This window comes from Malaclemys terrapin, chromosome 16 (assembly GCF_027887155.1).
Source record: "Malaclemys terrapin pileata isolate rMalTer1 chromosome 16, rMalTer1.hap1, whole genome shotgun sequence".
Taxonomy (NCBI): Eukaryota; Metazoa; Chordata; order Testudines; family Emydidae; genus Malaclemys; species Malaclemys terrapin.
This window is the reverse complement of record NC_071520.1, coordinates 15022204-15034788: the sequence shown is the minus strand read 5'-3', so window position 1 is coordinate 15034788 and position 12585 is coordinate 15022204. Positions and strand designations below refer to the sequence as shown.

The 12585-nt window shown below is 41.9% G+C and overlaps 1 protein-coding gene across 2 annotated transcripts in view; it reads right to left on the bottom strand.

Moving 5' to 3' along the window:
- PI4KA (phosphatidylinositol 4-kinase alpha) overlaps positions 1-12585 on the bottom strand; it is a 95923-nt gene that overhangs the window by 52469 nt on the left and 30869 nt on the right. For both annotated transcript variants that reach the window (XM_054006108.1, XM_054006110.1), the window contains exons 16-19: positions 11649-11832; positions 10999-11102; positions 8336-8504; positions 1810-1860 (exon numbers count right to left, since the gene is read on the bottom strand). In XM_054006108.1, coding sequence (XP_053862083.1) covers positions 1810-1860; positions 8336-8504; positions 10999-11102; positions 11649-11832 — 508 coding nt within the window. The remainder of the gene's footprint in view (positions 1-1809; positions 1861-8335; positions 8505-10998; positions 11103-11648; positions 11833-12585) is intronic.

Genomic DNA, 12585 nt, shown 5'->3' with positions numbered 1-12585 from the left:
AAAGTGCAGAGACCCGGCCCCAGCCGTGCTGCCGGTGAGTGCTGGGGGGTGGTTCTCCCCTTTCCCCCAAGCCAGCCCCGACCCCACGGAAGCCGGGGCCTCCCCCTGCTCCCGCCTCCCCCTGCGTAGGGCCCCAGAATATCTAGGGACGGCCCTGGTACCCGCCATCCTGTCCTCAGACAGCCCACACCCCCTGCCCTGCCTCCAGCCAGCCCCTGCAGCACTCCTGTACCCGAAGCCAGCCAGCCCCACACCCCCATCTCCAGCCAATCCCGCACCCCATCTCCAACCAGCTCTGCATCCCCTGCCCTGCCCGAAGCCAGCAGCCCCACACCCCCGTCTCCAGCCAACCCCTGCCGTACCCCCGTGCCCGAAGCCAGCCAGCCCCACCCCCCGTCTCCAGCCAATGCCGCCACACCCCCGTGCCCGAAGCCAGCCAGCCCCACCCCATCTCCAACCAGCTCCGCATCCCCTGGCCTGCCCGAAGCCAGCCAACCCCTGCCGCACCCCCTGCCCCAAGCCAGCCAGCCCCACACCCTGTCAGGTTATTCATTTATTTTCATTAAATATGTAGTCTAAATAATGAAATTAATAAATTTTCAAGACAAATATGTATTAATTCTAATGAACAATGCCATATTATGCAGTATTCATTTTTGAAAGTTTATAATAAGCAATGCTCCGGGGGGGACGGGTGGAGTTGGGAGGCGCAAGGTGGAAGTTTCACCTAGGGCGCAAAATATCCTTGCACCGGCCCTGACGAGGACAGTGTTATATCGAGGTAGAGGTGTATTTGACACGGTTCCCCTTTTTGCTCACTAACTGTATAAAATAAACTTTCCACAGAGAATTCAACAACAGGAGAGGGAAAGGCAATCACAGCCATTTCCGGTACTCGCTTGAACCTGTCCATCAGCATATTAAGGCTCAGATTTCGAGTTAGGCACCCAACTCCTCCCACTGCTATTTAATCCCAGCCTAGACTATTAAATGTCATAGAATCATAGAATACCAGGGTTGGAAGAGACCTCAGGAGGTCATCTAGTCCAAACCCCTACTCAAAGCAGGACCTAATCCCCAACTAAATCAAATTTGCTGCTGTTCACCTAGAAAAGCCATGAATCAATTCTGTCTTTGGCTGGACTACTTGTTGGACTTGGTTTAGAAGTTGTTCTGGCTCGGAAAATCCTCTCCGTCTAAAAGGGCAAACTATATATACGCATCCCTATTTTGCACTAGTTTAGTCTTTTGTTTATAATTGTCTTCAAACCTCAGCACACTTGAACATTTCATAAAATGTGTATATCACAAAAGCTAATTAATATCCACAGAAGATATGGAGTCTTTCCTCTCGCCTTTATTATAATTAATCTGCTTTACAGACTCTCGGTTATGCTGCCTTCTGGAATTTATTTTTAACTAATTTTTCTAATAACTTTTGTTTTTCAGTCCTCTCCCTAGGCACTGTTTTTTTCAGTTACGTACCTCTTACTACATTGGCTGCCAAGTATTAGTCAGTATAATATCCCCTGTGGTATTATTTGGATCACAAATCTCTTGCACTCATGACTAACAATAGAGCCTCTTTCTGAATAAGACAAGATTAGCGGCTTTAAGAGAGACGTCATGATCAAACAAATGCCCATTTGTTTTTAACTTCTAGCAAGTAAGAAGTTATAACATGTATTTGTCTTTCATGGCTACTTATCAGTCCCATCTGCCACCCGTCCCCTCCCCGCCCCCACACAGATACTTGAGCTTTTGGGGAAATGATCATTCAGCTTGCAAACGAACACGATGAACACTCACCACAGCAATAACAGGAATAAGCACTCCCAGGTTCCCTGCGCTACTGGAGGCCTAAAAAAGAAGAGAGGTTTTAAAAGATGTGAAAATGTCAAAGAAACACAAAGCAATATGAAGTGATATTTACTACAAAGCTCACTTCCAATGGCTTACGTTCTTTAGCTATTTGTATCCGTATTGATGCATCTGTACATCGCAGACCACAGCCCTGAGCCTACAAAACCACTGGGTCATCCAACCCGAGCACCACTGAAACCAGTGGGCCGTGCATAGGCACAGGGCTCAAGTCTACATGAATCACTTGGGGTTCCAAACAGGGACAACGTCTGCCCACGTGGAGCCAGCAGCAGGATCAGGCTCTAGAATGTAACAATATGCACCACTTTTTCCCCTCAGGGGGTTACTGTTGTTAAGGAACACACTATTTTTAATCAAATGGATGAGCTGAGGGGCCTTCTTCCATAGACACAGCACTGTTATAATTACAAATCAAACATCACGCTTTCAGTTCGGGAGAAAAACATACATTAATCATCATCTCTATTCCGAAACATCCAGAAACTGAAAAGTCTCCTATTACTCTACACGCCTGAAGCTAGCTGTCAAATATTTGCAGAAATCAGATTTTACTTTTGAACTAAAGCCAAGATTATGAATCTGTAAGGGATAAGGAATTTAGGGGACTCACTCCAACAGAAAATACTGCCCATCCAACTTAATCATAACAAGTTAATTTCCTTTTCTAACAAAAAAAACAAACAAACAAACAAACAATTTTGCCTGGCTGCAAAATCTGCTGACAACTAGTTAATTTTGAAATTAAGCAAAAAGAATCAATGCAAAGTGGTTTAACAGACAGGTAAACAGATCTGGAATAATAACAGGCCTGTAAAGAAGCACAGGAGACTTGACAAACAACAAAACATTAAAGCCCTGACAATGCTATACAAAAAGTGAGAATTCTGCTTTTACAACCATTGCTAAATATAGAAATGGTTAAGCAACACAGTTTGGACCCAGCATGGACAGGGCCTAATTTAGTATAAATTACTTTTTAAAACATTCAAGGGTAAGAAGTTACAGTCTTAAGAATGATTTTCAGAATCATTTTGAGCAGATTATTCCCTGAACACTGGGGTCAAGATTGTACTGGAACCCAAACCATTTAATATTTTTAAAATAAAGGAATGTTGTTTTCTAGCACAGATGAAGCTTAAAGAGGATTTGCCAGGGGTGTGAATTCAGCTCAGATATTAGTTCCTGGGAGGTGGAACATGGGAGAGAGACAGAAATTGCTGGGTTATCACTGAGATGGGGATGATGAAATCCAGTATAAAGGTGTTGTTTTAGAACAGAGTTATATTTATAAGCATCACAGTCACTTATCTTTGAGACCAGAATCTAAAAATCCTGGACATAGGCAGGATTTTCCATGATGGCATTCACTGGGTTTGCTGAAACAATAAACAAACTGTGAATTGAACTTGTTTCCCTCATAAGAGCTGAGTGGCACCCCAGATTAGGGACTCTTATCCTTATGAAACAAGTAACCCAGCAGCTTTACTGAGTTGGTCAGTGACATAAAAGGCATTTACTGGTTACAGATGCAGTTTATCTTCAAAGCAAACAGAGCTTCTATTCATTTCAAAGAGATTTGCCAAGAGAGTTCACCAATCCCATACCTGGATAAAAAAGGAACTTTGCACTATTAAAATTTGAAGCGTGTGTGTGGGAGGTGGGTGTGCGTTGTGTTGGGGATGTTAAAAAGAGAAAAACAACTCTTATTGTACTGCTAGCACAGCTTTAGGTATAATTTTAGTCACTAACATTGCACTAATTTAAATGGAATATAGACACACACACACACGGTATGGAAAGAAATTCAACTTTTCACAGTAATTTTTCCTTTTTTTTAATTACAAAACATCTGGGAGGTTTGAGTGTCTGGAATAGCCATATAAAATCACAAATGGTGAAGTGTTAGTTCATCCCCAATAAGCAATATGTTCAATTAACTTCACTCTTCATTCTTGAGCAGTGAATGTGATTGTCTATAATCAAAAGCAGGATTTCCCCCTCCTTCCCCTCCCGCCCCCAAAATGAAGGTGTTGCAATTCAGTTCAGAGCCAAACCAAATTTACAACTTGTAATATATTTGTATATCCTTCCATTCATTTGAAGAGAAACACTGTTCTCATTTATTGTTCCTTGTTTTCACACTTAGGGTAGGTCTACACTTACCTCCGGGTCCGGCGGTAAGCAATCGATCTTCTGGGATCGATCCCGGAAGTGCTCGCCGTCGATGCCGGTACTCCAGCTTGGCGAGAGGAGTACGCGGCATCGACGGGGGAGCCTGCCTGCTGCGTCTGGACCCGCGGTAAGTTCAAACTAAGGTACTTCAAATTCAGCTACGTTATTAACATAGCTGAATTTGCGTACCTTAGTTCAAAGTGGGGGGTTAGTGTGGACCAGGCCTTAGAGGTGTAAGTTAACACTGTAAATAGTACCTAGCTGTCATGTCAATAAACTCTTAATATGTCAATAAGTGCCTGATCCCGAGTGGTATCAGTTTGATTTCAGTGGGACTTACTGGAGCACAGCACTTTAGGAACAGGCCATAAGTGATGTAAATTGTATTCACCTCACCTTTGGAAATCTATCCTGTAAATACTAGATAAGATTGTAAAACAATCAGGAAAGAAGTCTTGTTATGGTAGAGTATTAAAAAAAAATTGAAAATTACATATGTTTAAAAATACTTATTTTAAAGGTCTTTAGGAACTACACCTAAATTAAAATATTGCAGCTATTTAATAAGAGTCAGTTGCTGAACTGACTTACGGTCTACAATCCTTTCATATCATAAACACAGATTTAATAAATTATAGGCCGAATCTTGTATTCCTTGCACTACGAGAACTCACTGAAGTAAATGGGAGTCCTGGAGCAATAAAACACAGACTATGGGTTGCTACAGCAGAAAAATGTCAAAGAAAATAGCATACAGCAGGGAAAGGTAATTCAAATGGCTTATTGGGTTCCTCTTCTCAGGAAAATGTACATTTTTCAGGGTGGAAAATTGTCCAGCTGGACTAAAAGGAAGCGAATCCACTAGAAATTGAAAATTAAGAAATTAGGGAATATTAACATTGAGAAGAACAGAACTAAAGGAAGACTCAAATTTCTAGTGCTTTAGGAATGAAAGCAAAATATGATTCCAAGTGATAAAACAGATTTAGACTGCACACAGGCCAAGGCTAACAACGTGTCTCTGAATGTTTTAGAGGAAGGGAGGGATTGTGGGAAAAGGTTTGTTGTTTTTAAAAAGTGTTTAAGTACAGCAAATACGGAAGACATTTATAAAGCCACAGGAAAAATGCTAATAATATGAAAATAAAGCAAAAGAAAAGCACAATTACAAGAATAAACTGGAGAACTACAAAAGCACGACAGCTTATAGGGGGAAAAAAAATAGCCCAACTCTACTGTGCAAGGGGTACTATAATAACCATTCACGCACATTTAGTTAGCACTTATTTAACGGACTCCATTTCTAGACCTTTGCACGTATTTTTTAAGTATTAGTTTACATTTTACAGGCAATTGATCATAAAGACCTGGAAGCAGTCCACATGCAGGCTTGCAGTAGTTTACTTAAGGTATGATTTTAAACCAATTCAGTTAGATCAGTGCAAAAGTCTGTGTACACACTTTAATTTCAATTTAATCCAGGCTTATTTTGATTTAGCTACTTGTGAGGGCATTCTGTGCCAAAAAAATAAAAATTCTGTGCACAACATTTTAAAATTCTGCAAATATTATTTGTCAAATAAATGTGGAGGTTCCAACCTGGCACTGGGGAGCACAGGCCACTGGCTGCACAGAGGTAGGAGATCACTGTGCAGCTCCCCCGCAGGACACGACTCAGTGGTGAGGCTGCACCCAACGCTGATATAGCACAAGGACCAGGCCTGTCCCAGAAACACCCTAGGGCCCTGACCCTCCATGTGAGGTGCACCAAGCATGGGCAGGCAGGCTCAGCAAGGCAGGATCCAAGTATGGAGGGGCTTAGTGTGGGGGGATCCAGGTTTGGGTTGAGAGGGTTCTGTGTGGAGCAATCTGGGTGCAGGTGGCTCAGTGGGAGATCCGGGTGTGAGGGGGATCTGGATGCACAGGGGCTTGTTGGGGGGGGAGGGGGAGGGGGAGGGGAAGGGGTGCAACGGTAATGGGTGACGGTGAAAGTGGTTGGGGCTCAGCAGGGGTGTATGTCTGGGTTTCAGGGGAAGAGAGCTCAGCAAGGGGGTCTGGGGGGCGCAGCGCGGGGCCCAAATGCTGAGGGAGTGGGGCTCAGTGGGGTGGGAATCCAGGTGCAGCTGGTTGGGGCTCAGTGGGGTGGGGATCCGGGTGCAGGTGGCTCATCAGGGTGGTCTAGGTGCAGGGGGAGTAGGGCTCATTGGGGCAGTTCTGAATGTGGGAGGATGAGGCTCAGCAGGAGGATCTGGATGCATGGTGGTTGGGCAGATGGGGGAGCAGCTCCCTGTACGGGAATCCCTCCGTCTGCAGCTGAGGAGTGAAGGGTGCATGAAGGTTGCATGACTGCTCTTGTGGCTTCCCTTTGCTTCCTCATCAGAAAGTCATTTTTCTGCGAGAAAGCAAAGAAATCAGCGAGAGACAAATTCTGCACATGCACAGTGGTGCAGAACTCCCCCAGGAGTAATTTAGCTTAAATCACTTAGCTTAAACTTGTTCCTATCCGTAAACAAGCTGCTCTTAAACCAAAATAAAAGAGTGTCCGCACAGGGGTTTGCACCAATTTAACTTAACCGGTTTGAGGATAACAGGTAGTTTGTGCATAGACAAGATCTTAAAATACAACAGAGCACTTACTTGAAAGCTGGAGAGCTGGATTCTAACATAAGCATTAACCTCTCATTTTAATTTTATTAGCAATACAATGCCCCCTGGAAGACAGCTCACTGAATTTTTTCACATTCATTCCCAACACCAAAGAAAACCAGCACTCCCACTCTACTTTTCTGTTAGAGATCACTGACACCACCAGTCAATTAACATTTCTGATTTCCCAACAATGTCCAACACTTCTTTTCCTGTGTCACCTTGCACTCTCAGAATGTAAATCAGGTGTGCTGATTCCCCCTATTCACCCCCCCCCACACACACACACACACACACACCAGGCCCCACACACAGTAGGGTAACATACCAGTGTAATTCCCATACCATTAGAGAGAATACAATGATCACAAGGATTTGTAGATATGAACACATACAGTTGGAGATTACATTTAACAAGGTAAGAATTTGTACTGCACATGTCAGAACTGCTCAGTTTTGTTCTGCAGTTCTTACACTTGCAATGCATATGAGATTGCACTTCTAATCAGCAAAGCATTATGGTTTCTCTATCATCCGAAGAAGTGGGCTGTAGCCCACGAAAGCTTATGCTCAAATAAATTTGTTAGTCTCTAAGGTGCCACAAGTACTCCTGTTCTTTTCGCGGATACAGACTAACACAGATGCTACTCTGAAATCTATCATTCATGTGAGAACATCCCTGTAAGTTTCTCTTTAACAACCAATTCCAATTCATGCTTATCCAGTCAGGGTAACCCGAACTGATCTCACTGCATCTGTAATTCACACCATGCTGTTCCATTCTATGTAGTCTATTGTAAATTTAGTTATGTAGGCCTCTGTCGACTCTAATATTGGAAAATCCACATGTGTAATCACAACAGTAGTTATTCAGGAAAAGTCAACATATGAGGTAGCTGAGATTAGAACTGCAAGTTTATAACACTTCACTATTTCTTAGGAAGTGGTAATAGCAGGAGCCTAGAAGTCAGGACTTCCTGTTTCTGTTTCCAGCTCTGTCACCAGTCTACTGTGTGCCTTAGACAATTCACTTAACATCTACCATGTCTATGGGTATGTCTTCACTACCTGCCGGATCGGCGGGCAGCGATCGATCCAGCAGGGATCGATTTATCGCATCTAGTCTAGACGCGATAAATCGACCCTCGAGCGCTCTCCCTTCGACTCCTGTACTCCAGCTTGGCGAGAGGCGCAGGCAGAGTCGATGGAGGAGCGGCAGCAGTCAACTCATCGAGGTGAAGACCCCACGGTAAGTCGAGCTAAGTACGTCAACTTCAGCTATGTTATTCACGTAGCTGAAGTTGCGTAACTTAGATCGATCCCCCCCGATGCCCTCCAAGTGTAGACCAGGGCTCAATTAGCCTATCTGGAAAATGGGTATACCGCTACTAATTACCTACGCTTACAGATACTATGTGAAGTTTAATTGATATGTGTAAGGTTATGTAGGCTCTATATTATTAATAGGCACCAAAACACACACATCCATTTCTCATTTGTTTCAGTAGTTAAACGTGCAATTTTTAAGTATATACACTTGGTTCAGAGGAGATCAGAATAAGAAGTTTCCATTAGCCATATCAATGCAAAGAGGTACTGAACTAAACCCCACACATTTTATACCATTCCTCACCTTTAGTGCTGGCCCCTTTTCACTTGCTCTCTCACTGGCTCTCTTTCCTTCCAGTCCAAGCTGTACAAACAGTTCCAGCAAATTCATTAGTAATTCATCCACAAGGTGTTCTCCCTGAATGTTAGCAGCTATGTTAGCCAAGGCATTAATGACAGCTAAGGAACAGTGTCTGACAAGAAAGAAAGAGAGAAATTAGAAACAACCAACTCTTTGATGAAAAGGTTTGTATTTATTTTATAACAGTTTCTCACTAACACTGTTCAACAGCAAATCTGCATAATATTGGGAGTGGCGGGCACATTTTGTACATCGAGGATTTAGTGAGAATGGATGGCACACTGGGTTAATGCATTAGCGTTCCAATTCAAAAAGCCAATTAAATATTGCTTGAATCATAACTAAAATGCATTTAGTGGTCTCAACAACAAAGAGCAGACGGAAGGAGCACCAAAGACAGAGAGGAATGGAATAAGCTAGTTTCCTCCCTGTGCGCCAACACTGGTGTGTAAAGAATGAAATGTAATGTAATTGGTGGTCTCAATTTCATCTCTAGGGAATGTTTTGTCTGTGCTGCCACCATCACCAATTCACCAGGACTGACCATGTTTGGTATGGGAAACCTAAACCTAAAACAGCAGAAAGATATTGTATTTCTGGATTGGAAACATTGTAGGGTGTCAGAGAGATTCAAATTAACAGCTGCAATTAATTACTGGGATCCACTGGGCAGGACAGCGTGTGAAAGCCTGTATAATGAGCATGTGCCAGTAAGCTCGTTTGTAGTTATTGTCAATCCCTTACCCTCATTAGAATTGAATTCAAGTATTTTTAAAGGTTAAAATAATGCAACATAACTCTGATACAAATGACCATTTCACATTCCTGAATACTTCAAAAAAATTAACTCCTCATATGACATGATGAATACAGCAGGAATTCTGTGCTATGCAGTTTTATACTTCAATATCTTATTCAAATAGGGCTTGATCCAACTCCCAGTGAAGTCACTGGAATATTTTCTATTAGTTGTAACAGGAATTGGAAGGCATGCCTAGTTATTAAGCATTCTTTGATAAATTATTCTTAAGGAATTCAATACCCCTTAAGAGTACTGGGCCCAATCCAAAACCTAATGAAGCCAATGCAAATTGTTGACTTCGTTGGGATGTGGATCAGGTCTATTAAGAGGATAGCTTGCAACTACAGCTAATGCATTAGAAGTTATAAATAAATAAATAAATTAATGGAGATATCCCATCTCCTAGAACTGGAAGGGACCTTGAAAGGTCATCGAGTCCAGCCCCCTGCCTTCACTAGCAGGACCAAGTACTGATTTTGCCCCAGATCCCCAAGTGGCCCCCTCAAGGATTGAACTCACAACCCTGGGTTTAGCAGGCCAATGCTCAAACCAAGTTTTTGACACCAACTAGAATTTACCAATCAATCAATCTTTTAGAGAGACAAGGGGGAGGGGTAATATCTTTTACAAGCTTCCAAGCTTACAGAGAGCTCGTCTTCAGTCTGGGATACTTACTCAGAGTGTCACAGCTAAATACAAGATGGTACAGATTGTTTAGCATAAGCAGTTAACATATATTTAAAGGAATTATTCGAGGTGAAATGGCCCCTTCACACCTATTCAGTTATAGGGAAGAAAGGATGGGGAAGTGGGGAGGAAGCTGCTGTGGGAGGTTTGTTAGTGGATTACAGATTCTTGTAATAAACGATAAATTCAGTGTCTCTGTTCAGTCCATGATTTTTAGTGTCTAAAAAAGTGTTATGATGTTAAGCTCCCAGGCTCATCTTTTGAAAGTGGGGTGACAACTAGGGATGTGCAGTGTGTGTGTCGGGGGGTATTTTTGTATTGAAGCAGGTTTTCTCACGGGCTGTTCCATGATGTGATCCACTTCTCTGGTGGAATGTCCTTGTTTGGTGAAGGTGGTTTTGAGTGTGTTAAGGTGTATATCCTGACTTTTTCCTTGGAATGGTGCTTAATATATGCGTTAACTACTCATGCTAAACAATTTGTTCCATCTTGGATTTAGCTCTGACACTCTGATTAAATTTCTCACATCTGAAGAAGAGCTCTGTGTAAGCATAAAAGTTTGTCTTTGTCACCAACAGAAGCTGGTCCAATAAAAGATATTACCTTACTCACCTTGTCTCTCTAATATCCTGGGACTGATAAGGCTACAGAATCTTTTGAGACAGAAGTTGGTACTGCCTGATGCTAACAGTTTCTGAAAGAGATCTAGGAATCTCCATTATCTTTCAGTGTCAACTTCTAGCACCTTTGGACTAAGGCATCATTGCATCACTGAAGAAATAATTGCCAGCTGCTCAACAAGAGAAAAATAAAATCACAAGCACATTGTTCATTCTTAAATCCAGCTAATGGAAGTGAAATATACACACCAGTCGTTTTTAAATATTAAAAATGTTACTTTAAACAATACAGGAATAGGAGACTACATGAGATCTGCATATATTCAAAACACCCACCCTCTCAGAAATGGACAATTAACATTAACAAACCTCTGGAATACAACAAAGAAATAAAGCTGTAATGTCTGTTGAAAAAAGTGAAAGTGCATAACAGTGCATAAAGGAAGATGTTTGATTTAAATAGTCATGAATTCTAAGGAGGCAGTTATATCTGTTACCTGTATCCATGATCCTTGTGATCTTTAGTGGCAGAGTAAACAACTGAGCTTGCTTTTACACTGATTTGCTGGAATAGATTCCATACCTCCTGGTAAATATATTGCTGTAAGAAAACAAACTAAGTGGAGTACATTGAATACAATACCTGTTAAAGGAATAAACCTGTAAAAATAAATTCTATCCAACCAAATAAACGTCTTATATAGAATGCTTAAGTATCTTTAAAAATCTGGGCCTAAGTGACTTAGGAGCCTAAATCCCATTTTCAAAAAGGATTTAAGTTCCTCAGGCCTAAATAGGACCTGGGTGTCCTAAGTCACTGAGGAGCTTTTGAAAGTGTTACCTTCATATTTTTTCCTCGACATTAATTGTTTTAGTATATATCTGTGGGAACTAAGGTTTGCTGGAGAGGCTTGGCTTTGCTAGTTACTAGTGACACTGTACAAAAAGGTACATGCAAACAAATGATTGTAGAAGTGTGTGTATGTTACGAAGACAGGACAAATGCTGCAATGCTGCGTTTAAGGAAACACTTTTCGGGCTTGAACAAAGTTCACAGCATTACTTTAACTGAAGGAAATAAATAGACAACTGTAATTTAGGGGTCTATAGTCTGGTTTGTTCTCTTGGCCAGCTCTTCTCTCCTTACGTTTCCAGTGATAACTAAGCAGCCCAGCTGGTCAATGATGAGCACGTCAAGTGGAGATGGTGGTTGGCAGAACTTCTGCTGCAGGATCTGCAGGATCGGTTCCATCACTTTGGGAGTGTCCCTAAGTGCCACTGCAATGTGCCCCAGAGCTCGAATTGTGTGGTCAGGAATCAAATGGGCTTCCCTAACAAAAACCAAACGAACAAGCCACATTCATATAAACATCCAGAAACAATTACACATCTAGCTCTACAAGTTGAACTACAATCTGCCTGAGAAACAATGTACACTGATGCACCCAATAAACTGTAATATCACTTAATTTCATTTTAACCCCTTAATGCTGTTTTTCCCTTTCATTATAATCCAAAGTATACTTAGTACAGGAAACAAAACAATTGCTTTTATAGTACCAACACTGATCGGTTAACAATTCACTATAGTAGAATCAGTAGAAAAAGATAAAAGGCTTGTCTGGAATGACTGACAATTTTTTTTTTTTTTTTTAAAAAGAACAGTTGTGGTACAGTGGGGTAAACGTAGTGGGAGTTTCCCTTGGAGAGGCCTTGTCAACTATCTTAGCCCAGACTTGGCAGACCAACCTCTCAGTAGGAGAGGGGCAATTCAGACTCCACAAGCAGTAATCAATTGTGCCAAACATTAAGTGATTGGCTTGTACAGCCCACTGAAGACTTAGCAGAGACAACCTAATTTCACTTAGTACTTCAAATAAACTAATACTCACTGCAGACATGAAAACAGTATTTTTATCCAGTCAAGTACGTAGGCCCGTCAGTATTAAAATAAAGGCCCAATCCCACAAAGAAATCTACACAAGCTGATCCATATTCCCACATGTAATCTTCCTGATGTCTGTGGCATTTCACACAGGAGAAAAGCTCCTCATGCTTAGATGTCTTAACAGGAGTGGGTCTTA